General features: G+C 47.6%; 1 protein-coding gene across 1 annotated transcript in view; it reads right to left on the bottom strand.

Annotated features, from left to right (window-relative positions):
- Positions 1-21,002, bottom strand: part of grin3bb (glutamate receptor, ionotropic, N-methyl-D-aspartate 3Bb) — a 108,301-nt gene extending 87,299 nt beyond the window's left edge. The window contains exon 1 of the mRNA XM_086004820.1: positions 20,301-21,002. Within this exon, the coding sequence (XP_085860946.1) occupies positions 20,301-20,729 (429 nt within the window). The 5' untranslated portion in view covers positions 20,730-21,002. The remainder of the gene's footprint in view (positions 1-20,300) is intronic.
- Between the last annotated feature and the right edge of the window lie 3,033 nt (positions 21,003-24,035).

Genomic DNA, 24,035 nt, shown 5'->3' with positions numbered 1-24,035 from the left:
TAAGCTCCACCCATATGGCCTCATTAGAGGAACCTGCTAATATATCATCCCTCCTTACTGCAGTAATTGACTCCTTAATTAATATTGCGACACCCCCTCCTCTTATACCTCCCTCTCTGTCTCGCCTGAAGATTCTGTACCCCGGAATATTGAGCTGCCAGTCTTGCCCCTCCCTCAACCATGTCTCCGTGATAACAACAATATCATACTCCCATGTGTTTATCAACACCTTCAGTTCATCCACCTTATTTGCAAGACTCCTTGCATTAAAATAGATGCCATCCAGCCTTGCCCTTATATGTTTGCCCTGTCTACCAAGCTGACTTGTTTTTTCTCTATAATTGGCAGCACATCACCCCCTATTTCAGCTCCCCTCTGTATCCCATCCCCCTGCCAAGTTAGTTTAAACCCCCCCCAACAGTGCTAGCAAACCTCCCCGCAAGGATATTTGTCCCGCTCTGGTTCAGGTGCAACCCGTCCGACTTGTACAAGTCCCACCTTTCCCAGAAGCAGGCCCAGTGATCCAGGAAAGTAAAACCCTCCCCCCTACACCAACTCCTTAGCCACACATTCATCTGCTCTATCCTCCCATTCCTATACTCACTAGCACGTGGCACTGGGAGTAATCCAGAGATTACAACCTTTGAGGTCCTGCTCTTTAATCTGTTACCTAGCTCCCTAAATTCTTGATGCAGGACCTCATCTCCCTTCCTTCCTATGTCGTTGGTCCCAATGTGGACCACGGCCTCTGCCTGCTCCCCCTCCCCCTTAAGAATGCCCTGCAGCCGCTCAGTGACATCCCTGACCCTGGCCCCAGGGAGGCAACAAACCATCCTGGAGTCACGTTTGCGGCCACAGAAACGCCTATCTGTTCCCCTTATGATAGAATCCCCTACCACTATTGCTCTCCCACTCTTTTTCCTCCCTTCCTGAGCAGCAGAAGCTTCCCTGGTGCCAGGAAGCTGGCTGCTGCTGCCTTCCCCTGGTAAGTCATCCCCCTCAACAGTATCCAACTTGGTATACTTGTTTGAAAGGGGGATGTCCGCAGGGGTTCCCTGCACTACCTGCCTGCCTTTGTTGCTCCGCCTGATGGTCACCCCCTGTGCAGCCCTACCCTGAGGCGTGAACAACTCGCTAAACGTGCTATCCACGACCCTCTCAGCATCGCGCATGCTCCAAAATTCATCCACCCGCAGCTCGAGCGCCGTAATGCGGTCTACAAGTAGCTGCAGCTGGATGCATTTCCCGCACACATGGTCGTCAGGGACACTGGCAGCGTCCCTGACTTCCCACATGGAGCAAGAGGAGCAGAACACGGGTCTGAACTCTCCTGCCATGACTTACTCCTTTAATTTATTTAAAAATGTATTCAATACCCCAGTTACAGGTATACTCTAGGGCGCTTTATTTACCAACTGTCCCCACTACACCAGAGACCCTAGAAATTTAACACCACAGAAGTCAAGCTTGTATTGAAAAGAGAGAAATACTCACCAACCAATCACTTACCTGCTCCCTGGTGACGTCACACTCTGATTACTTTTTACCTCTCTCCCCGCTGCTGAGTTGGTGTGCCTCGCTGCTCTCCGGTTTTTATACCGGGCTCCGACTCACTGCTCCCGCTGGTCCCGACTGGTCTCGGGCCTCGCTGCTCTCCGGTTTTTATACCGGGCTCCGACTCACTGCTCCCACTGGTCCCGACTGGTCTCGGGCCTCGCTGCTCTCCGGTTTTTATACCGGGCTCCGACTCACTGCTCCCGCTGGTCCCGACTGGTCTCGGGCCTCGCTGCTCTCCGGGTTTTATACCGGGCTCCGACTCACTGCTCCCGCTGGTCCCGACTGGTCTCGGGCCTCGCTGCTCTCCGGTTTTTATACCGGGCTCCGACTCACTGCTCCCGCTGGTCCCTTCGGTTTATGACTGTTAGGGCTGATCCTGTGTCCAATTCCATTTTCACTTGGACTCCGTCGATCTTGAGCGTGACCCAGATAGTTTAGTGATCCTCCATTTTGATTACATTATGTAGTTTCAGACAACCCAGCTCCTTGCTTCCGGAGTCTGTATCACTTTTCTGTTCGTCTGAACTACTCTCCGTCACCTTATGTACCTTCTTGTACTTCTCCTGTGGAGATTTCTTGCTGCTGGTTTTCTTTCCCGACCTGCAGACTCTTGCTATGTGTCCTACTTTTCCACACTGTCTGCACACTTTGTCCTTGAACCAACAATCCTTATGGTCGTATGTTGTTCTGCCGCAGCGATAGAACTTCACTGTTCCATATGACATTTCATTTGTGCCATATTCTTGCGGTCTCCGTTGTATCTCTGCAGCGCCCCGTGCAGCTGCTTTGTGTGATACTGCCATGCTGAAAGCCTTGTCCAGCGTAAGATCCTTTTCTGATAGAAGCCGTTTCTGGGTTCCTTCACTTTGAAGCCCACACACAAACTTGTCCCTTAAAGTATCTGCTAGTCCCGTTCCAAACTGGCAGTGTTTCGATAGCTTGCGCAGTTCCATTAAATACTCAGCATTACTTTCATCTTTATGCTGGTTCCTTTTGTGAAACTTAAATCTTTCTGCTGTCAGCAGCGGTGTGGGGTTTAAGTGGTCCTGTAGGATTGACACTATGTTTTCAAAATCCTTTTCCACTGGCTTCTCTGGGGTTACTAGGTTTCGCAGTAAGCCATACGTTTTTGCACCCATGGAATTCAACAATACCAGTGCTTTCCTGACATCTGGCACTTCATTCGCCTTGCAGTACACTTCTATGCGTTCGACATATGTCGCCCAATCTTTCGCTGGAGTCTCCGTTGGATGGTCGACGCCCGTGCTTCTGGAATCGGCCTTCTTCTGCAGAGTTGCAGGTAGGTTCGAATCGACTCGTCGCCAATGTTAAATCCGTGTATCTTGATGTTGTGTGTCCTTCAATAACTAGACAGAGACTGCAGGGGAACAATCAACAGGTGTTTACAGGATGAGGGTTACTCTAAAACTAACAGTACAGATCCCTACTCAGGGTTTATATACAAGTGTGGTCACTGCCGGTACTACAGTATACAGGAGCTGTAAAAAGTAGTTCTCCCCTTAAAGGTACATACACTACATCGTCGAATGGTGGAACAGGCTCGAGGGGCTAAATGGCCTACTCCTGTACCTATGTTCCCAACAGTAGACATTGGCCCAGATTTTGCTGGAGTGGAGCATCTCACAGCCTTGTCAGACTTGATCGTGCATATATAGGTTTTAAAAATTTTTGCCCACAAAGTTGCTGGAAGGGCGAGCTGATAACAGTGCAGTGAGGGCAACAGGGTATCTGCGACCTTGGTGAACAATGGGACAAAGAGTGTATCTCCTTAACCAATGAGATTTAAGGATTAAGAAATAAACAGAGGAAGGACTGAGAAGGAGGGTGAATTAGAGTGTGTGAATTCAATCTCAAAGCAGGTACAGAAAAATAAATAAAGAGAGGGAAAGAAAGATAGGAATAAGAGAGAGAAAAAAGAGACAGAAAGAAAAAGTAAGATAAAATTTCAAATTTGACATTTTGAAAATCTCCCAACAATAATTCACAACTTGAAGGAATGAGACTCCACACTTTTAATTGTTCACTTTCTGGGCCAGAGAGGTTGATTGGCAGTTATTAACAATTATCATGTCGTTAAAGGGTACTTACACTGATAATTACTAGACTTAACTTTCTAGGACGAGTTTAATGGGCAATTAATGTGCAAATGCAGCAACTTAATGAAAATCACGGTGAGATTAAGGGCGAGATGCCGTTTTTGTGAAGCTAACAGCGGAGCAGCGCAAATCTGCCAGCAACGTGTGGTGATTCACAAATCACAGGGTATCTCTTCCTCGCTACAAGTTGCTGACTGATTTTCACGTTAATAATGGCGTGCGTCGCTCACACGCCGTTTCTTCCGCAAATTGTGGCCATTATAACGCACTGAATTTCTCTACTCTCCTTGATACATAAATTAATAAAAACGCCACTCACGTTAAATGTGCACTCTAAGACGTAAAGTCACTTCCTACACTGTGGAACAGGCTCTATCGGAAAACTAGCTCAGCTCTTCTGCTGACTGACACAACACTTCAACACAGCTCTCTCTTGCTGCAGGCTGTAGAACTGAAACTAACTCTTGACAAGCCCCTGAAGTTCAATTTAATCGTGTAATTGGAGATCTCTGGCCACCGCTGTATGTCAAAGTGGAGTACAGGCAATCAATAGCCCTGTTCCCTTCTCAAAGGTCTCAGACACAGCTGTCAATCAAACCCACTACTCAGGCTGGGCCAGATTTTAGATCTGTGCCTAAGTGACTTGGGACCAGCTCTGCAGACATGTTTACAAACAGGAATATGATTCAAACCCCTTAGAGGTTATAATGAAACAAAAGGCTGCAATTCCCTTATCAATGGTAAGTGGATAACTAATCATTTAACAATGGAAAGTGTAATGTATATACCTTTAAGGGGGGAACTATCTTTTACAGCTCATGTATACTGCAGTGCCGGCAGTGACCACACCTGTATATAGCACTGAGTAGTAATCTGTACAGATCAGTTCCAGTGTGAGCCACGTTGAGTAAACACCTGCTGTACCATTCTCCTGCAGTCTGGGTCTTATTATACACGGACACAACATTGGCGACGAGGCAAGTTCGAACCTACCTGCAACTCTGCATCACCTCCCGGGGATTCGTTCCTGGAGATCAGTGGATTGGAGGTCAAGGCCAGAGACTCGAGAATTGCGGGGGAGGCTGTCGAGAGCCAGGCTTGGCTTTCCAGTCGAGGTGGTCCAGCGAAACGGGCTGGCAACAGGTAGTGCGCAGACCCTTCCTGGACAGCGGCGGGCTAGAGCCCGACCGAGCGGCACAGCAAAGGGCCGAGCAGCGTCGACGGGGGAGAGAGAGAGAGAGCAGAGCGCACAGGGCGCAGCCGGTGTTCAGGGGCCGAGCAGCGTCAAAGAGAGGGAGAGAGAGATGTGCAGAAACCTGCGAGGCGCCGCCATTGCCACGAGGACCGCCGAGAGCGGCGTTGGCAGCAGCGCAGGAGAAGCGCGTGAAACCTACAGGGCACCGCCATTGCCACGAGAACCACCGGGAGTGGCGTTGGCAGCAGCGGGGGAGGAAGGAAAGTGCGGGAGACGCCATTTTAAGCCATTGGGAGACGCCATTTTAAACCACACCCAAAATGCCGAAGAGTGGCAGTATCACCACATTTGACAATGAAGTTGAAGATTGGACTACATATGTCGAACGAATAGAGGTATACTGCAAGGCAAATGAGGTGTCAGATGACAAGAAAGCGTCGGTATTGTTAAATTTAATGGGTGCAAAGACGTATGGTTTATTACAAAATCTAGTAACCCCAACGAAGCCAATGGAAAAGAGTTTTGAAGACATAGTAACGATACTACAGGAACATTTAAACCCCACACCGCTGCTGATAGCAGAAAGATTCAAGTTTCACAAACGGAACCAGCATAAGGATGAAAGCAATGCTGATTATTTAACAGAACTGCACAAACTATCGAAACACTGCCAGTTTGGAGCGGGACTGGCAGATACCTTAAGGGACAAGTTTGTGTGTGGGCTTCAAAGTGAAGGAACCCAGAAACGGCTTTTATCTGAAAAGGACGGTACGCTGGAAAAGGCTTTCAGCATTGCGGTATCATATGAAGCAGCAGCACGGGGCGCTGCAGAGATACAACAGAGACCGCAAGAATATGGCACAAACAAAATGTCATATGGAACAGAGAAGTGCTATTGCTGCGGCAGAACAACACATCACCAGAATGATTGCTGGTTCAAAGACAAAGTGTGCAGACAGTGTGGAAAAGTAGGACACATAGCATGAGTCTGCAGGTCGGGAAAGAAAACCAGCAATAAGAAACCTACCAAAGAAAAGTGCAAGAAGGTACATAAGATGACGGAGAATAGTTCAGACGAACAAAAGAGTGATAACGACTCCGAAAGCAGGGAACTGAGTTGTCTGAAACTACATAATGTGATCACAACAGAGGATCACCGAACCATTTGGGTCACTCTCAAGCTAGCAGGAGTCCAGGTAAAGATGGAATTGGACACAGGATCAGCCCTAACAGTCATAAACCAACGGGACTATGAGTGGCTATTCTCACACATACCCTTGAGAGACACAAAAATTATTTTGAAGACGTACACGGGGCAAAAAGTCTACCCCGAAGGAAAAATAAGGGTGACCGTTATATATAACGGTAAGGAAACACCAAAACTAGACCTGTATGTATTGCAAGATGGAGGACCACCATTACTGGGACGTGAATGGATCCGGAAAATACAACTGGATTGGCATTCCATACAGGCACTGACTGTGGCTGACAAAAAGGATGACGACGTCACACTTGGGCGACTGTCAAAGATCCTAACTGATGAGAAAGAAGTGTTCCAGCAAGGACTCGGAACACTAAAAGGCATGACAGCGACGATTAAAATTGAAGAAAACACAAGCCCAAAATTTTTTAAGGCCAGACCGGTACCTTATGCGATCCGCCCAGTTGTCGAAGCAGAGCTGGAGAGTCTGGAACGTTCAGGTGTACTGTCCAAGGTAGACTGGAGCGAGTGGGCTACACCCATCGTCCCTGTGATGAAAAAGTCGTTGAGCAGCACGCCTGGGGAACCAAGGAAGGTTCGCATCTGTGGGGACTTTAAGGTAACAGTGAACCCGGTCCTTCACACCGTACAATATCCAATTCCGCGGATTGAAGATATTTTCGCCTCGCTATCTGGAGGGAAACGCTTCACTAAGATTGATCTGGCCCAGGCGTATCTGCAAATGGAGGTAGAAGAAGCATCAAAAATATACCTCACAATCAACACCCATAAAGGTCTCTACCAATACAACCAGCTGGTATTCGGGGTAGCATCAGCTCCGGCTATTTGGCAGAGGGCAATGGAACAAGTCCTGCAAGGGATCCCAGGGACCCAGTGTTATTTGGACGACATCCTGGTCATGGGCGAAAATGACAGTGATCACCTTGCCAACCTGGAGCAGGTGCTCACTAGATTGCAGGAATATGGGCTCCGAGCTAACCGCCCCAAATGCGAGTTTTTTAGAAAACAGATCTCGTATTGTGGCCATGTTATCAATAAAGAGGGGTTACATAAGTCCCCAGAGAAGATTGAGGCAGTAGTCAAGGCTCCAGCACCGGAAAATGTGTCACAACTGAGGTCGTTCCTCGGGCTGGTAAACTACTACCATAAGTTCTTGCCAAATTTGTCTACAATACTACACCCACTGAACACCCTACTGCAAACTAGGGTGCCATGGAAGTGGAGTGACGAACGTAGACGAGCTTTCCAGAAGAGCAAAACACTAATCACATCGAAAGAGGTATTGGCCCATTACAACCCAGCATTACCAATTCGGTTGGCATGTGATGCGTCACCCTACGGCATTGGAGCGGTGCTGTCGCACAAATTCTCGGACGGCTCAGAGAGGCCAATAGCCTTTGCGTCACGATCACTAACCTCAGCCGAGCGTAACTACGCCCAGATTGACAGGGAGGCCCTCAGCCTAGTGTGGGGAGTGAAAAAGTTCAATCACTATCTGCACGGGCAGAAATTCACCTTGCTGACTGATCACCAGCCTCATGTCTCCATTTTTAATCTGAAGAAGGGCGTTCCGGTGATGACTGTGCAACGACTACAAAGATGGTCACTTTTTCTAGGGGCGCACCACTATGAGATTGAATATAAGGGCACGAAACAGCATGGAAATGCTGATGGGCTATCACGCCTGCCACTGCCTACTGCAGAGGAAGCACCAGCAGTGGATCCTGTCGAAATATTCCATTCGACTATAGTTGAATACCTACCGGTAACTAACGCTTGTATTGAAAAGGAAACCCGAAATGACCCGACACTGTCTCGGGTATATGATTTGATGGTGAAGGGATAGCCAGCACATGGCGACTCACTGTTGCCAGCATTCTCGACAAGGAGAGAACAGCTGTCAGTGTGCCGGGGGACCCTGATGTGTGGATCCCGAGTGGTAATTCCACCCAAGTTAAGGGATAGAGTGCTCAATGAGCTTCATGAGGGTCATCTGGGAGGGGTAAAAATGAAAAGCCTAGCCAGGGCTTATGTGTGGTGGCCGGGAATCGATGAACAAATCGAGGACCTGACCAAGAGTTGCTCAGGATGCCAGAAAGTCCAAAATGCACCACCACAGGCCCCTCTACACCCATGGGAGTGGCCCTCATCTCCATGGCAACGGGTGCATATTGATTTTGCTGATCCATTCATGGACTCAATGTTTTTAATAGCCGTGGATGCGCACTCGAAATGGCCTGAGGTCATCAAAATGTCCTCCACCACCACGGAGAAAACTATTGCAGTCCTACGGACCATTTTTGCCAGGAATGGCTTGCCAGAACAGATTTGCTCCGACAACGGACCACAGTTTGTGTCCGAAAAGTTCCGGAGGTTCTTGAAAAAGAATGGGGTAAGGCATTACACATCCGCCCCGTATCATCCAGCCACAAATAGATTGGCTGAGAGATTCGTACAAACCTTTAAGGCGGCAATAAAGGCTATGTACAATGACAACATTCCGCTGCAGCACAAGGTGGACAATTTCCTGTTCGCCTACCGGAATGCGACACATGCAGTCACCAACCAGGCCCCAGCCATGATGTTCTTTAACCGAAGGTTAAGATCTCACCTGGATTTGCTGAGACCAAACGTACGAAGAGATGTTGAGAGTAAGCAATTCCAGCACATCCATGAGAAGCCAACAAGGAGCTTCAATGTAGGGCAACCAGTCTTGGCCCGCAACTACCGAACAGAAAAATGGCAGCCAGGAACGATATGCACACGGCAGGGCCCCCTAATGTACACAGTGGACGTTGGGGAGAGCATCGCGAGACGCCATGCTGACCAGATCCTAGAGTCACAGGAACAAGTCAACCCCATGCCTCGCCCATACGTACCTGGTGATGAACCCGACGTACAGGTCACATCTACCCCAGAAACAGTAGCATCGGAAGCTGATGAACCAACCGACGACAGGGGGCCAGAATCGCCTCCACACCAAGAGCAAGACACTCGGGAAAGGCGCTATCCAGAAAGGATCAGGAAGCCTCCCCAAAGACTGAATATATAAATAGGCTATTTTCAGCTAATGTTGCAAGTTAAAAGTGTTAATTGTAATTAGTTTGGTATTTAATTGTTTAATGAGTGTTATGGTACTGTTAATCTAAAAGGGGAGGAATTGTAATGTATATACCTTTAAGGGGGGAACTATCTTTTACAGCTCATGTATACTGTAGTACCGGCAGTGACCACACCTGTCTATAGCACTGAGTAGTAATCTGTACAGATCAGTTCCAGTGTGAGCCACGTTGAGTAAACACCTGTTGTACCATTCTCCTGCAGTCTGTGTCTTATTATACATGGACACAACAGAAAGGCAGTGGTTTCCCCATTTAATCTACCTGTGATAACTGAAACTAAACATCTCTATACTCAGCCTGCATTAATATATGATACTCCTTTATTTCACAGAGATCACTGCCCTGATGTAGATTAATTGCCTTCATCTACCAAAACTTACTATGTGTTTTTAGCCCTGCACTGTGGTTGACAGTGCCCTCGACCGTGTTCATCCCATTTCCCGCACTTCTACCCTGATCCCGTCTCCTCCTTCCAGAACCATGATAGGGTCCCCCTTGTCCTCATCTTCCACCCACCAGCCTCCACATTCAACAAATCATCCTCTGCCATTTCCACCTCCTCCAGCGTGATGCCAACACCAAACACATCTTCCCCTCCGCTTTCAGCATTTCCCTACGCAACATCCTGGTCCACTCTTCCATCACCCCCAACTCCCGCTCCCCTTCCCACGGCACCTTCTCATGCAAGTGCAGGAGATGCAACACCTGCCCTTTCACCTCCTCCTTTCCCACCATCAAGGGCCCCAAACATTCCTTCCAGGTGACCTGTGCTCTGGAACATGGTGTAATCACAGACACAGAACCTGTGTCCTGTACATGGTGTAATCACAGACACAGAACCTGTGTCCTGTATATGGTGTAATCACAGTCACAGAACCTGTGTCCTGTACATGGTGTAATCACAGACACAGTCAGAAACATAACCCTATCAGTGATGCAGGAAATGTATTAAGATGGGGTATTTTGAAATAATTCGTAGCACTGTGGTTATTAAAGCAGTGACCATTAGCAATAAATCATGTGATCAGGAGTCAGTTTTCCTTGGGTTCGTTACATGTGACCAAATGTATTGTGGCAAGTCTAAGGTTTATCCATCAGTGTGGATATTCCTGTTATCTCATGGCGCACACAGCACATGCCCCCAGTTGAAGTCATTGAAGGTTATCCCGCACAGTCCAGGAGCAGAAGTCGATAGCAAGGGACAATTTGTGATGCACACTGTGTAGAAGGGAGGAGAGTACATTCTAGGGGGATTGACTCAACAGAAGGGAGATGAGATGAGAATGTATTTCTCTTTAGGAAAATGAAAGACGTGGCCAAAACTGGAATGTTTATTGGTTGCTTAGTAGTGGTTAGAACTTCTGGAGCATGTTGTAGAAGTAGTTTCTTCTAATTATTAAACTCATTATAAAACCAAGGCAAGCCTTGGCCAAGTTATATCATGCAACCCAGAGCCGACCAATCCCTCCCATCCATTATGGCCAAATTAGCTGAAATATCCCAGCTGACACCACACTTTTAAAATGAGCACTGCAGCAACACAAGTAAAATGAATACAATTAATAAACATCTAACACAATAAATTTTAAACTATATTCAGAATGCCTTTTATAGTTATAAAGTTACTTTTATAAAATTGTTTAAATTACATCCTTATCTTTATCTGATTTTCCCTCCTCTCCTGAAGGCACAGACTCTCGCTGGCATATAGGTTCCACGGGTGTCCTCCAGTAACTCTTCCAAGTGCCCATTCTTCATCAACTGTAGAGAGCATCACAGCCGAGCCTGACCCTGTCCTACCCAGCATCTGCACACAGGCGCACTTTCCAGCCAGGTCACTAGATAACGAATCAGGAGTCCTACCTGACATAACCCCTTCCCTAACCCAGGATGAACCTGCACCTTCAGGGCAGGAGAAGAGAAAGTCTTAAAGATCCAATTTAGTGCTGTCATTTATACACCCGCCCCCGCACTAAGTATTTACAGTTAAACTCGGAGAACAGCAGCCTCAGTTATGATACATGAGGTCACAAAGGACACAATAGAAATAATATAAATGGACAAGCCCGAGGCAAAGAACGAGGAAAACATCATTACAAATCAGATGGAATTCAGTGAATATATTTCACTGGCTCCTGTATTATAAAATAACAGGTACTCGGGATCCAATCTCAGAAAAGAATGATTTTTAAATGACCAATGAGCACATTAGTAAACATTTGGCCTGGAGCGAAGAAAACTCACTTTAGAAGCAAAGTGAGATGAGATGAGCAGGCACTATTCAGCCTCGTCTTATACAGATCGTACGATTCTCTTCTCGGCACTGGGCTGTCACTGCACCAAGTCCCAAGTGGATGTACATCATTTTTTTCAGTCTGCTAATGACAGGTATGTAATGGAACGCACTCTGCTATTTCAGGGGATCGCTTCATGTGTTTTCTTTTATAAAGTGATTTAATATGGCAAACAGGAAAATGAAAACAAATCGACTTCTGTTAACCCAAATCAATTTTTAAAAAGGATGAACGAGAGGTTGTGTACTTAGGTTGCACACACTGTAGTCGCAGACATCAGGAATCAAATAGGAAACAAGAAAAGCAAAACTAATGTGCCAGTGTAAAATTAATCATTACTTGATTGACACCAATAGTTCTCTAACTAATTTTTAACTCCAGTTTTCTCCCCTTCGGAAGGTGCCGATTCGTGCTGGGGTACAGGTTCCGGAGTAGCTATTTTTCATGTGTTGCTTTGAGTGGTACTCAGATATTTTACCATGGACAGCCAAGCTCAATCTTGCCCTCAGTCGACATCCACACACTGGGGGGGGGGGGGGTGGAAATTGGATTGCTTTGCACCTCCCGTTAGTGGGCACTAACGGGGCGCAAAGCAACTAACGCCCGGGCACGGCACCACCCATGCCTCCTGTGAAATTCAGCGGGAGGTTAGCGGCGGTGCTAACCAGTAGCGCCCCGTGGCGCTGCGCTGCCGCTGATGATGTCATCACCGTGCGCAGCACCCCGGCTGCGATCTTCGGGAGCGCCCCCTGACTTACCACTGGACGCTCAGTCCGACGGGGTCAGGGGGGCCTACCTGCGGCCGGGGAGGCGCTATTTAAAGGCAGGCAGGGGGGGAAAAATTCAGTATCGCCCCATTCGGGGCGCTGTTATCGGCCGTGCACAAAGTTCAGCACCTGGCACTAATTCTCGCCTCCAACAGCAATCTTGGCTTTTATCGCCCCTGGAGGTGATTGGAGCACTAAATCAGGCGCATCACACCTGTCTTAAGGCGCAAACGCCGAGGAGCGAGGCGCTACCTCAGAGTGCTGGCGAAGCAAGGAAGGGCAAATCAAAATGAACCTGCAAAGTGCTGCTCAGTACTCAAAACTCCTTCACACAGCGTTGAATCTCTCCAGAAGTCTCTCTCTCTCTTAGACTGCGTGGTGCAAAAATGTCACCAACAAAAAAAGGCAGGAAGCGGTCACCTTTAAATAGCGCACCCCTAGTCCCTTTCTGACAGCATAACGCTCCCCTCAACCTGTCGTTGCTAGCGGCAGGCGGTAAGGCAGGGGGCGCCATTCAATATCCGGTCCCGGGCGCTAACGGGGCGTTGCGCACTCAACTGACATCACAATCTGCCGGCGCAGGAGATTGTGGCGGTAGTGTTTAGCACCGCCGCAAAATGTCTAGTTAATTTCGCGAGCGGCACAAACATCGCCGCGCCCGGCCTCTAGTTGCTTTGCGCCCAATTGGCGGCCTCTTAAGGCACTAACGGGAGGCGCAAACAACTGAATTTTTCCCCCAAGGTGCGGGGCGGCCATTTTTGTTGCTGGCCGCCTGCCAGCGCTCCCATCCCCAGCCTCCTGAACCGCTCCCCCCTCCCCCCCCCCAAAAGAGTACCGGCTGCGCTCCAAGAGCCCAGCACTTCTTGAGTGCTGGGCTCTTTTGTTGGCACTCCCGATCCCCGGGGGCCTAACTGGGCCCCGGGTCGCGCTGCACAAGTCCCCTCCCTTTAAGAAGAGGAGGAAGGCCTGCAAGACCGCGGCGCAACGTGATATTCCCTTGCAGCGCTCCAAGAGGGACCTCTTGGGGCGCAACCACTCAATTCCCGTTGTGGGGCGCTAGTTTTTCCGGGGCGTTAAAAGTCTGATGAAGGGTCACAGACCTGAAACGTCAACTCTGTTTCTCTCTCCACAGATGCTGCCTGACCAGCATTTTCTGTTGTTATTTCAGATTTCCAGCATCTGCAATATTTTGCTATAATATTTATTGAAAACCTCCTTCAGAAAAATGAGTGAAACCCATCTTGACTCATGACTTAAACTTTCTTTCCCCTCATATCACACAGACCAGTCAGCTTACTCAAAAGCACCACACTCAAATTTTGTAATACATACAAAAATGACGAACAAGAAAAGACCAACTGGACCATCCAGCCTGTCCCACACAGTTGTGATGTCTTGTCTGTATTGCACTTGCTGAACTTAGCTGGGCGGCTTATGGGCTTTACAATTGGCCTCAACACACATGGCCTAGGATGGGGAAAATCTCCCCATCATTATCCAGTGATACCCCCTGGAAGGCACACATGTTGATGCAGGGTGAGGACAGGGTCAGTCTCAGCTGTTATGCCCCAATGATTGACTGGTCTGCGCACACTGTTACTGTGTAAGTTCACCTGGATGAGGTAGCAGAAAGCTTTTGGCATCTATGGCCCCATGGCCCAGCAAGCATGAGTGCATTCCAAACAGATGCAGGGAAAAAGTGGACGAGGGAAATGTGTAGTTTACACTTTGTTTGGAAGCCTGGAGATGTACTGATTTTCCTTTCGAGGTTCTGTAATTATGGTCAGTTATTTACTGCATGTGTGCACTTGTATTAACAAACACAGCATCTGTTCCCAGAGTCGGAGGCAGGTGACAAGGATAGTAATTCCCATTGATCTGACATCACACAGATAAACCTAGATCTCTCCAAACTCAACAACTATTCCACAGTACGAACTCGATTGTTTTTTTTAAATATCAGCTAATGCTGATTTTTGATGGAGTCAGAGAAGTGATAAAGTTTATTTTCTCTTCCTCTCCTGAAGACCCTGATTCTTGGCTCAGATACAGTTTCCGAGGGCACCAAGCAGGCATCTCTGGTACCCCACCCTAATGGCCATTCTTCATGTGCCAGTGGGCTATTCGACCATAAAGGGCATCACAATGAAGCCCAGTGCTGGTCTCACTTGATGTGCATGCATACTTTCTAGCAGGACAGTAACCAGGAGTTGTTTTTCTAATCAATGGCATTTTTTGTTAAGATCGGCAGTGAGGCAGAAAACAGGGAAGTAGTGATTTTAAAACCTTAAAAATATTTTTAAAAGATACATTAAGTTATATAAGATAGAAAAAAAATTAGAGTAAAGGGGAGAAGCAAAAAGGAAATCAGGACGTGAGCAGATATTTGATTTTTTTTAATATTTAATTAGATTTGATTTTTAAAGTCTTTATTTAAATTGTGTAGAGTTGATATTACAAAACAAATTTACTCCTAGTGTTTGACTAGATATTTATTACTGCAATATTAGTGTTTATTTCTGTATCACATCAAAACTTAAAGTCTGGTTAGCACTGGTGACCTGCCCACAATCTAGGGATTAAAACAGAAGTAATATTGGGATTTAATTTCCGAACTGATTCAAGGGGTATTAGATGTGGAGGCAGTTCGGGGAGCGGGAGACCAATCTGCTCTAGGGAGCGGGAGACCAATCCGCTCTAGGGAGGTGGATCAGTTGGTAAAATCTTTTAAGGAGACTGCGTGCCTCCATTTTTACAGGCTTTTTATTTACCTCACCTCTTTTGGCCACGTTGCCTTGGCCTCGGGAAACCCGGCAGGTAAAAGGAGACAAGAAGTGCCAGATTGAATGGATAAGTGCATTAACACCACTGCCTGTGGGCCAGGAGCAGCAGGACTCTTTCCCCCATCCAACAAGCAAGCCTATTTCCCTCCCCGCTATCGGCCGACTCAACACCTTCACAATCTTTGTTATTCCCCCCCGCCACCCCGACCGCGATCTCCTCCCCCCCCCCCCCCACCCCCTGACCGCGATCTCCTCCCTGCCGACTGGGATCCCTTCCTCCGTTCTGCTCCCCGCTGTGGCCTTGTGCCACAAGATTTCTCACCTGACAGGCAGGTAGCCTGTCAATCAGGCTGGCTATTGGGCAGGAAACCTGGTGAAAAATTTTAAAAGCGACCTGCTGTTACTTTCAGCAGAATCTGGGTTTCCCTTCTGAAACTCCTCCCTCCCCGTAAATATTGGGGCCTCTGACTCTGGGGGATAACAGTTACACAGACACCCACAAAGGATTTGTTATATGCCCATTCTTCATGTTCAAGGTTAGACAGTGTGATGGGCATCACAGCCGAGTTCAATCTTGTCCTCATCCAATGACACACACACGTACTTCCAGCAGGAGTCACTCAATAGTGATTCGGAGTGGGAACCTTGGCTGATTTTCCTCTCCCTAGTTTAGCGATGGTGTGGCCAATTTTAGTGCACTAGCACCGGCTCAGCTCAGATAAGTTAAACTCAACACAGACCGAGGATGGAACCTGGGACATTCTTGCATGGTTCTTTTACCAGCTGGTTTGCGGTGAAGTGTGTGCCACAGTACAACATACGATAACCAGCTATTGTTAGCCAGCTGTTGTTAGCCACTGTCAAGAAGCTTCATAAGAGACAGCATAATAACCGAGAACCTGACAAGAATAGAGTGTGCTTAAATTGCACTGAACAGAACTGAAACCAGAATTATTAGTAATGACTATTTGATCAGCTATGGACATTCTTTGATGGTGATTTTAATCTTTGCCACGCAGGGTCATTCGGAGCCACGCAGGGTCATTCGGAGCCACGCAGGGTCATTCGGATCTAGAGTTGATTAGAGTTATAGTCACTCAGATCCATGCCGAGCAGGTTTGTTCATGGTCTAGCTAATCTCAGCTGGGGTAGCAGTAGGGACATTACAGTTAGCCTCAATGCTCTGGATTCTTGTATTTAATTGCTATTCAGTGACTCCTGCTGGAAGGTGTATTGGGTGAGAACAGCATCAGGCTCAGCTGTGATGTCCTCCATGGATGGAATACCATGCCGACACTCAATGTCCAGGTTCACACATGAAGAATGGCCACTTGGGTGACTCATTGGGGGCTGTTGGTGCCTGTGGAGCCTGTATCCCTGAGAGAGTCAGGAGAGGATAGGATATTGAAAGAAAAAAAATGGACAAAAAAGACATAGCTATGGAATAACAACAGAAAATGCTGGAAAAACTCAGCAGGCCAGGCAACATCCGTGGAGAGAAATTAGAGTCAACGTTTTGGGTCAAAACCCTTTATCAAGACTAAAGAGGCACAGGGAATTAAATAAATTAAGAGGCCAGGCTGGGAGAGAACAAAAGAGAAGAGACATTAAGAGGTATTCAAAACGAGACGAGATGGTGATAGGACTAGTGGAGACAAAAGACGGCTCTAGATTAGGTGTGAAATGCGCTGGCAGAATGGGAAACAGCTGCCATGTGGGAGAGAGAAAAAAAAAAGGAAAGGGGTGGGGGGGAAAAACAAAACAAAGGTGTGGATAAAAAAAGTGAAAATGTAATAGGGGCCGAGGTTATGATCTGAAATTGTTGAACTCAATATTGAGTCCGGAAGGCTGTAAAGTGCCAACATAGCTATGGTATTTGTTTAAGGCACATTCTGTGAGAGTCCAGTATACAGGACTCTAAAGGGTTAGAGTACTAGTTGGAGCATTCACTGTTCACGAGCACAGAATGGTATAAGCCACCCATGCCACACTGCTGCAGTCAGTCAAAAATAAAATACGACCACTGTGCGGAGCGATTACAGTATGAGCTGTTATAGTCCTGCTCCATTCTGTACAACTGCAATGATGACACCATTTGGCATTACCCCAGGACTGCACCAGGAACCATGCCAAAGGGCATCTTAGTAATTAGCAAGTGAAATGCTGAAGCATACGGCATTTAAACTAAACACACCAGTCATTCATCACTCGCCCAAAGCCGTGTTATTACTTCAATATTTTATCACCAAAAACAATCCAGTTACTTCCACTTTGTATCAATTGGCACAATTACAACTAGTTAATCAAAGCACACTAGTGACACCTATCGACAATAAAACAGTAGCCCAGTGAAGATGACTTTATCTGCTCAATGCTGTTAACCAATCTCACTGGGCTTTTTTTGGGGGGGGGGGTTAAAATCAGCTGGAATTCCTGCTCAAAATACAGTGCCCCCTGCTGGAAAATGTGCATTTTGGGTGAGGAGACAATCGGACTCAGCTGTGATGCCCCCACAGTCAAATAGACTGCTGACATTCCGGGAAAGGAGCAAAGCATATTAGAGACAAATAATGCCTATCTAGCCAAGTATTTTCTATATTTCTCTCCTGAAGGTGTTGACTCTCACTGGGCTACCTTTTTACAATTCTCAGGGTGTGAGGCGTCACTGGCAAGCCCTGCATTTATTGCCCATTCCTAGTTGCCCTGAAGGTAGTGGTGAGTCGCCTTCTTCAACCGCTGCAGTCTGTGTGGTTAAGGTTAGGGAGGGAGTTCAAGGATTTTGACCCAGCGACGATGAAGGAACGGCAATATATTTCCAAGTCAGGATGGTGTGTGACTTGGAGGTGGTGGTGATCCCATGCACCTGTTGAGCGTATCCTTGATGGTGGATCGTGGGTTTGGGAGGTGCTGCTGAAAAAGCCTTGGCGAGTTGCTGCAGTGTATCTTATAATTAGTACATACAGCAGCCACAGTACGCCGATGGTGGAGGAAGCGGATGCTTAAGCCAGTGGATGGGCTGCCAATCAAACGGACTGCTTTGACCTGGATAGTGTTGAGCTGCTTGTGTGTTGTTGGAGGTGCACCCATCCAGGCCAGTGGAGAATTCCATCACACTCCTGACTTGTGCCTTGTAGGTGGTAGAGAGGCTTTGGGGAGTCAGGAGGTGAGCCACTGCCTATAGAACATTGGTCAGCTGTGGCTCAGCTGGTAGCACTCTCGCCTGTGTCAAAAGGTTGTGGGTTCTAGTCCCACTCCATGAGACTGGAGCACAAAAAGCTAGGCTGACACTCCAGTGCAGTGTTGAGGGAGTGCTGCACTGTCAGAGGTGCCATCTTTCAGATGAGACGTTAAACCAAGACTCCGTCTACTTTCTCAGGTGCACGTAAAAGATCCCATGACACTATTTCGAAGAAGAGCAGGGCAGTTATCCCTGGTGTCCTGGCCAATATTTATCCCTCAATCAACATCACAAAAAACAGATTATCTGGTCATTATCACATTGTTGTTTGTGGGAGCTTGCTGTGCGCAAATTGGCAATGGTGTTTCCCACATAACAAGTGACTGCACTTCAAAAGTACTTCATTGGCTGTAAAGCGCTTTGGGATGTCGTGAAAGGCACTATATAAATGCAAGTCTTTTGAATATCCAGCCTCTAACCTGCTCTTATAGCCATGGCATTTATATGGCTGGTCAGTTGAATTTCTGGTCAATGGTGAGCCCCAGGATGTTGATTGTGGGGGACTCTGCGATGGTAATGCCATTGAATGTCAAGGGGAGGTGGTTATGCTCTCTGTTGGAGATAGACCTGGCCATCCTCCAGTACTTGCTCACATGGCTATTCTCCGGGTATGAGCCTGGACAGTGAGCGCGAGTAGGCTATTCTACTATGAGAGTATCACAGCCGAGCCTGATTCCGTCTTCACCCATATGCATCTTTCACAGCAGCATAGTGAGCAGGAACCCTGTCTGATTGCCCTGGGCTCAGAAAAGAACAGTGACACCAAATATAGTGTCCCCACTGCCACCCTGTCTGAGATCAAAGTGACAGCACAGACTCCGGATTAAATTTAGCACCTTCCTGACTCAATACCACACCAGGTAGTACCACCCACTGAGCCAGGGAAGAGAGCTGCAACCACAAGGTTTTGTGCGGTAACAATTACAGCTGGACTCTTAAAAGATAAATCCCACCCTACATCTGTGTTCCGGTTAACTGCAACATTCGTTTTAGATTGGAAAATAGCCCCATTCGGTTGGGGACCTCACTACCCTAACTATCTCTGTCTCTCTCGTGGGGTAGGAGTTTATAGGTAATATAGTGTATCTCTCCCCCACTGTTAGGCATTAACCCCAGTTCCAATCTGCGGATTGGGGAACATTAAAGATCCCAGGACCAAAACTGGAAGCAATCATCCCAGAAATTAACACCTCCCAGCCAGCTGCAGTCTGTGGTCAGTCTCACCGGATTAATCTGTTTAATTGTAATTAACACTAGTTAATCGGGTTAAGTGATGGAGTCATTTTAGTCCTTAAAGAGAATACTTTTAAATTCTAAGTACGATCCTCCCAACTCAATCTACAGATCAGAGGCTACAGAGTTCAGTTTAATCTGAATCCATTACTGACGCTATACTGTGACAACAGTTACGATATATTATGACACTGTCCAATATAAAACTGTCTTGAGTGTTTTATTTATATTAAAATTAATGCGGACTTCTTGATTCCCCCAAATGTTGTCGATTCGAAGTTAATTTCAGAAATTACCAAATTAAGCAGAGCTGAAACTGACTCACAGCAAACGTGTGCCCAGAATGAGTGCCTTTTGTTTTAATTCACTCGCCTTTTAGGTGAGAAGTTGTCTGGAATGAAATATTTGCAGGTGGGAATGATTCTATTTGTCGATTGAAATTCTACCGAGTCCACGGGAAACCTTGGGATTAAACCCAGAGACAGTCCGAGAGTGTTACCCGAAATAACAGAAAACGCTGGAAAAACTCAGCAGGCCAGGCAGCATTAATGTTACCCGACTGAATCCTGCTCATTCCCGGAGTGGGGTCCGATTCTCAGGTCCCTGTAAGGGACTTGAAACCCAAATGGACGCCCACACTTACAGCTTTTAAATCAATTAGTTATAAGATCAAAGGTTTCAAACCAAGTTGAAAGGAGGGGGAAAAAGGCTTATCTTGAATGTAGAAACAGAGTGAGGGCACTCTGAAGTTGGGTAACTTTTCGCCACTTACCTCGGTCCTCAGTCCGTCTCCTTGCTCCATGATACTAATGAAAGGGATTTCCAGGAAAGTTGATAAAAAATCCATCTGGATAAGTTGCTCTGCAGATTGTGGGAATGCCAGCACGGCCGCGACTCCCCGGACCACGATAGACTGGCAGATGGATTGTAGAAGTGACTGGGGGTCAGGGTGCCAGCCCTGGCTGCTGACCACCTCCAGGCTCAGGTTGTAGGGTAACAAGTCTCCTCTGAGGACCGAATCCACCGCTTCCACCAACGCCTGTTGGAGGGCAGCTTTCTGTGGGGTGGGCAGGACGGTGCCCAGGCGCACGGTGTGTCCGATCCGGTTGAGGATGTGGCAGGGCTGAGGGTGAGGGTGGCAGAGGCTGAGGAAAGCGGGCAAGAGGCCGAGGAGAGCCCACAGTCTGTCCCGGGTCTCCATGGCAAGCCTCCGGGCGAGGCGGTGAAGGGGAGCCGAGAGCAGCAGGCGGACGGAGTGGGGAATCTCCGGCTCACACCCAGCCCATTGCTGCCGCTGGAGGCTGTCATTGGTTGTGAGGAAGGGTGACTGATCAATGGACACGGCGTGGGAGCGACTGGAGATCAGAAACTGCAGCCTGAGTGTGCAGGAGGTTTAAAGTTCTTCAGTCACTGCAGCTTCAGAAAGGACCGGCATTAGAGAGAGAGGGAGAGAGAAAAGTAGATGGACAGAGAAGAGGGTGTGAAAGAAAAAGGGAAGGAGCGGGAAAAGTGAGGAGAGAGGAATAATAAAGAGAAAGGAGGAGCGAAACAGAGAAGAGAAAGCGAATTGACAAACAGGAAAGAAGAACTAAGATAAAAAATTGAACCGCAGAAATAATTAGATAAAACAGAGGAGGGTGAGCAGAGAGTTAGAGAGAAGAGAAGAAGATTGCTGGAGACAGAGAAAGGGAATGTGCGAGGGAGAGATCAGAGACTAGACCCCGGGGGGGGGGACTAGACCCCGGGGAGGGGGGGGGGAATCAGAGACTAGACCCCGGGGGGGAAATCAGAGACTAGACCCCGGGGAGGAGGAGGGGGGGGGAAATCAGAGACTAGACCCCGGGGAGGGGGGGGGGGTCAGAGACTAGACCCCGGGGAGGGGGGGGGGTCAGAGACTAGACCCCGGGGGGGGGGGGGGAATCAGAGACTAGACCCTGGGGGAAATCAGAGACTAGCCCGGGGACGGGGGGGGGGGGGAAGAGATCAGAGACTAGACCGGGGGGGGCGGGGAGAGAGATCAGAGACTAGACCCTGGGGGGAGAGAGATCAGAGACTAGACCCCGGGGGGGAGAGAGATCAGAGACTAGACCCCGGGGGGAGAGAGATCAGAGACTAGACCCCGGGGGGGGGGGGGAAATCAGAGACTAGACCCGGGGACACGGGGGGGGGGGATCAGAGACAAGACGGGGGGGGGGGAAGAGATCAGAGACTAGACGGGGGGGGGGGCGCGGGGAGAGAGATCAGAGACTAGACCCTGGGGGGAGAGAGATCAGAGACTAGACCCCGGGGGGGAGAGAGATCAGAGACTAGACCCCGGGGGGAGAGAGATCAGAGACTAGACCCCGGGGCAGAGAGATCAGAGACTAGACCCCAGGGATCAGAGACTAGACGGGGGGGGGGGGGGGATCAGAGACTAGACCGGGGGGTGGGGGGGGGGATCAGAGACTAGACCCCGGGGGGGGGGGGAGATCAGAGACTAGACCGGGGGGGGGATATCAGAGGCTAACCTCTTGTGTGGCACTTTATCAAATGTCTTCTGAAAATCCAAATACACCACATCCACTGGTTCCCCCTTATCTATTCTGCTAGTTACAACCTCAATAAACTGTAACAGATTTGTTAAACATGATTTCCAATCCATAAATCCATGTTGACTCTGCCCAATCCTACAATCCTATTATTATTTTCTAAGTGCCTTGTTACCACGTCCTTAATAATAGATTCTAGCATTTTCCCTACTACTGATGTCAGGCTCACTGGTCTGTAGTTCCCTGTTTTCTCTCTCCCTCCTTTCTTAAATAGTGGGGTTACATTTGCTACCTTCCAATCCATGGGAACTATTCTAGAATCTATGGAATTTTGGAAGATGACAACCAATGCATCCACTATATAGCCAACTCTTTCAAAACCCTAGGATGTAGGCCATCAGGTCCAGGGGATTTATCGGCTTTCAGTCCCATTTATTTCTCCAGTACTACTTTTTTAATAATACTAATTTCTTTCAGTCCCATGGGTCAGAGGAATTCCTGCACCTCAACCGAGTGACCGCTTGAGGTGCGGGGCGACTGTGTGAGGGATCGCAGACTGTCGTGTGTAGGGAAATGGAAATAAGCAAGTAATAAGGTGGGTAGTGGTTGAGAGTTTGAGAATTCCGATGGGTTGCCGCCACTGCACTCTATTTATTCTTTGCCGGCACCCATCATTCTGTGGACTGGGTCAGGTAAAGTGCTGCTGTGTCTTCAAGCGAGGGTTTCGCTTTTTAACCCTCGGGGAAATGACTGCCTCTCCGGGCTGGTCCTTTTAAAGGAATTGTTTAGCTCACTCTCTGTCACACTAACATTACAATATTACATCTCCTCAAACACCAGCCGTAGATTTATAACTGGAATAATAATCCGAAACTACAACTAAAACCTTCTAGACTCACGCGTGAAGAAGAGGGGAGAAAATGGGGGAAAGTGGAAAGAATCTACATAGAACATTTTGCTAAATAATACAGCGTCCAAGGAAGACAAGCTTAAGATTTATTTTTAAAAAATGGATGCACACTCTTTCTAACTGGTGTCAGAATTTGTCTTGGGGAGGAATATTATCATCAAATTAAGGGCTTTTCATTAAACAAGACATGGAAAATGATGTTGCCTGCAGGAGATACTAACATCCTAGAGATTACATTCTCAAAATGGTGTGTTTGGTATTACACCAGTGACCTCCAGCAGATACATTGCAAGTTGATTACACCATCACAGATCTGTGATTAGTCCTAGTTTTATAGCAGGTTGTGCTGCAATGTGAACTCCACTAAGATGGTCCGTTTCAAAGCGTGATTCGGGTTGTAGCATAAGCTCCATAAAAAATTGAAGCAAAATGAGTCATCTCACTTAAACTACAAATACTGCATCCCATATTTCTGCTTCGCTAATCTTCACTGTATTAAACAAGAATCATCAGGATCCTACTGTAACTCATTCATTCCCAGGACCTCCAAACTGTGAAACTCCTCACCTCACTTAAAGAGAGAGAAAAGAAAAATAGAGAGGGACATATATAGACAAAGAGGGAGGAGAGAGAAATATAGAGTTAAAGACAAATAGAAAGACAGGGGGCAGATGAATTAATATTTGAAGCATAAGTTATAGGGCTATGGGGAAAGAGTAAACATTCGGCTTTGTTTTGGATTACACTAGCAAAGTGCTGGGACAAATCAGAGGGGCCAAATGGCCTCCTTCTGTGCTGTAAACCTCTGTGGTTCTACAGGTTTCCACAACCCATTTGGTATTACTACTTCCTAATTTATCACATCTTCTTTCCTGCTTTTTTCAACCTTGGTGGTGGTCTGCATGATGGGCTTTGGCCCCTCACTTGATTTCTCAATGATAAAAAGAGGCTGTCCTGTTCTTTATCTCCTATTAAAGAGATCGAGGATCCTATGTAATGAGTGAGTGTGTGTGTGTGTGTTGAGGCACAATACACACAACAGTAGCAGCTGTTTTTGCTATTCTCATCA

Source organism: Somniosus microcephalus, chromosome 13 (assembly GCF_052327205.1).
Source record: "Somniosus microcephalus isolate GS21.2 chromosome 13, FLI_Smic_1.0, whole genome shotgun sequence".
Classification (NCBI taxonomy): Eukaryota; Metazoa; Chordata; class Chondrichthyes; order Squaliformes; family Somniosidae; genus Somniosus; species Somniosus microcephalus.
This window is presented reverse-complemented; position numbering and strand designations above follow the sequence as displayed.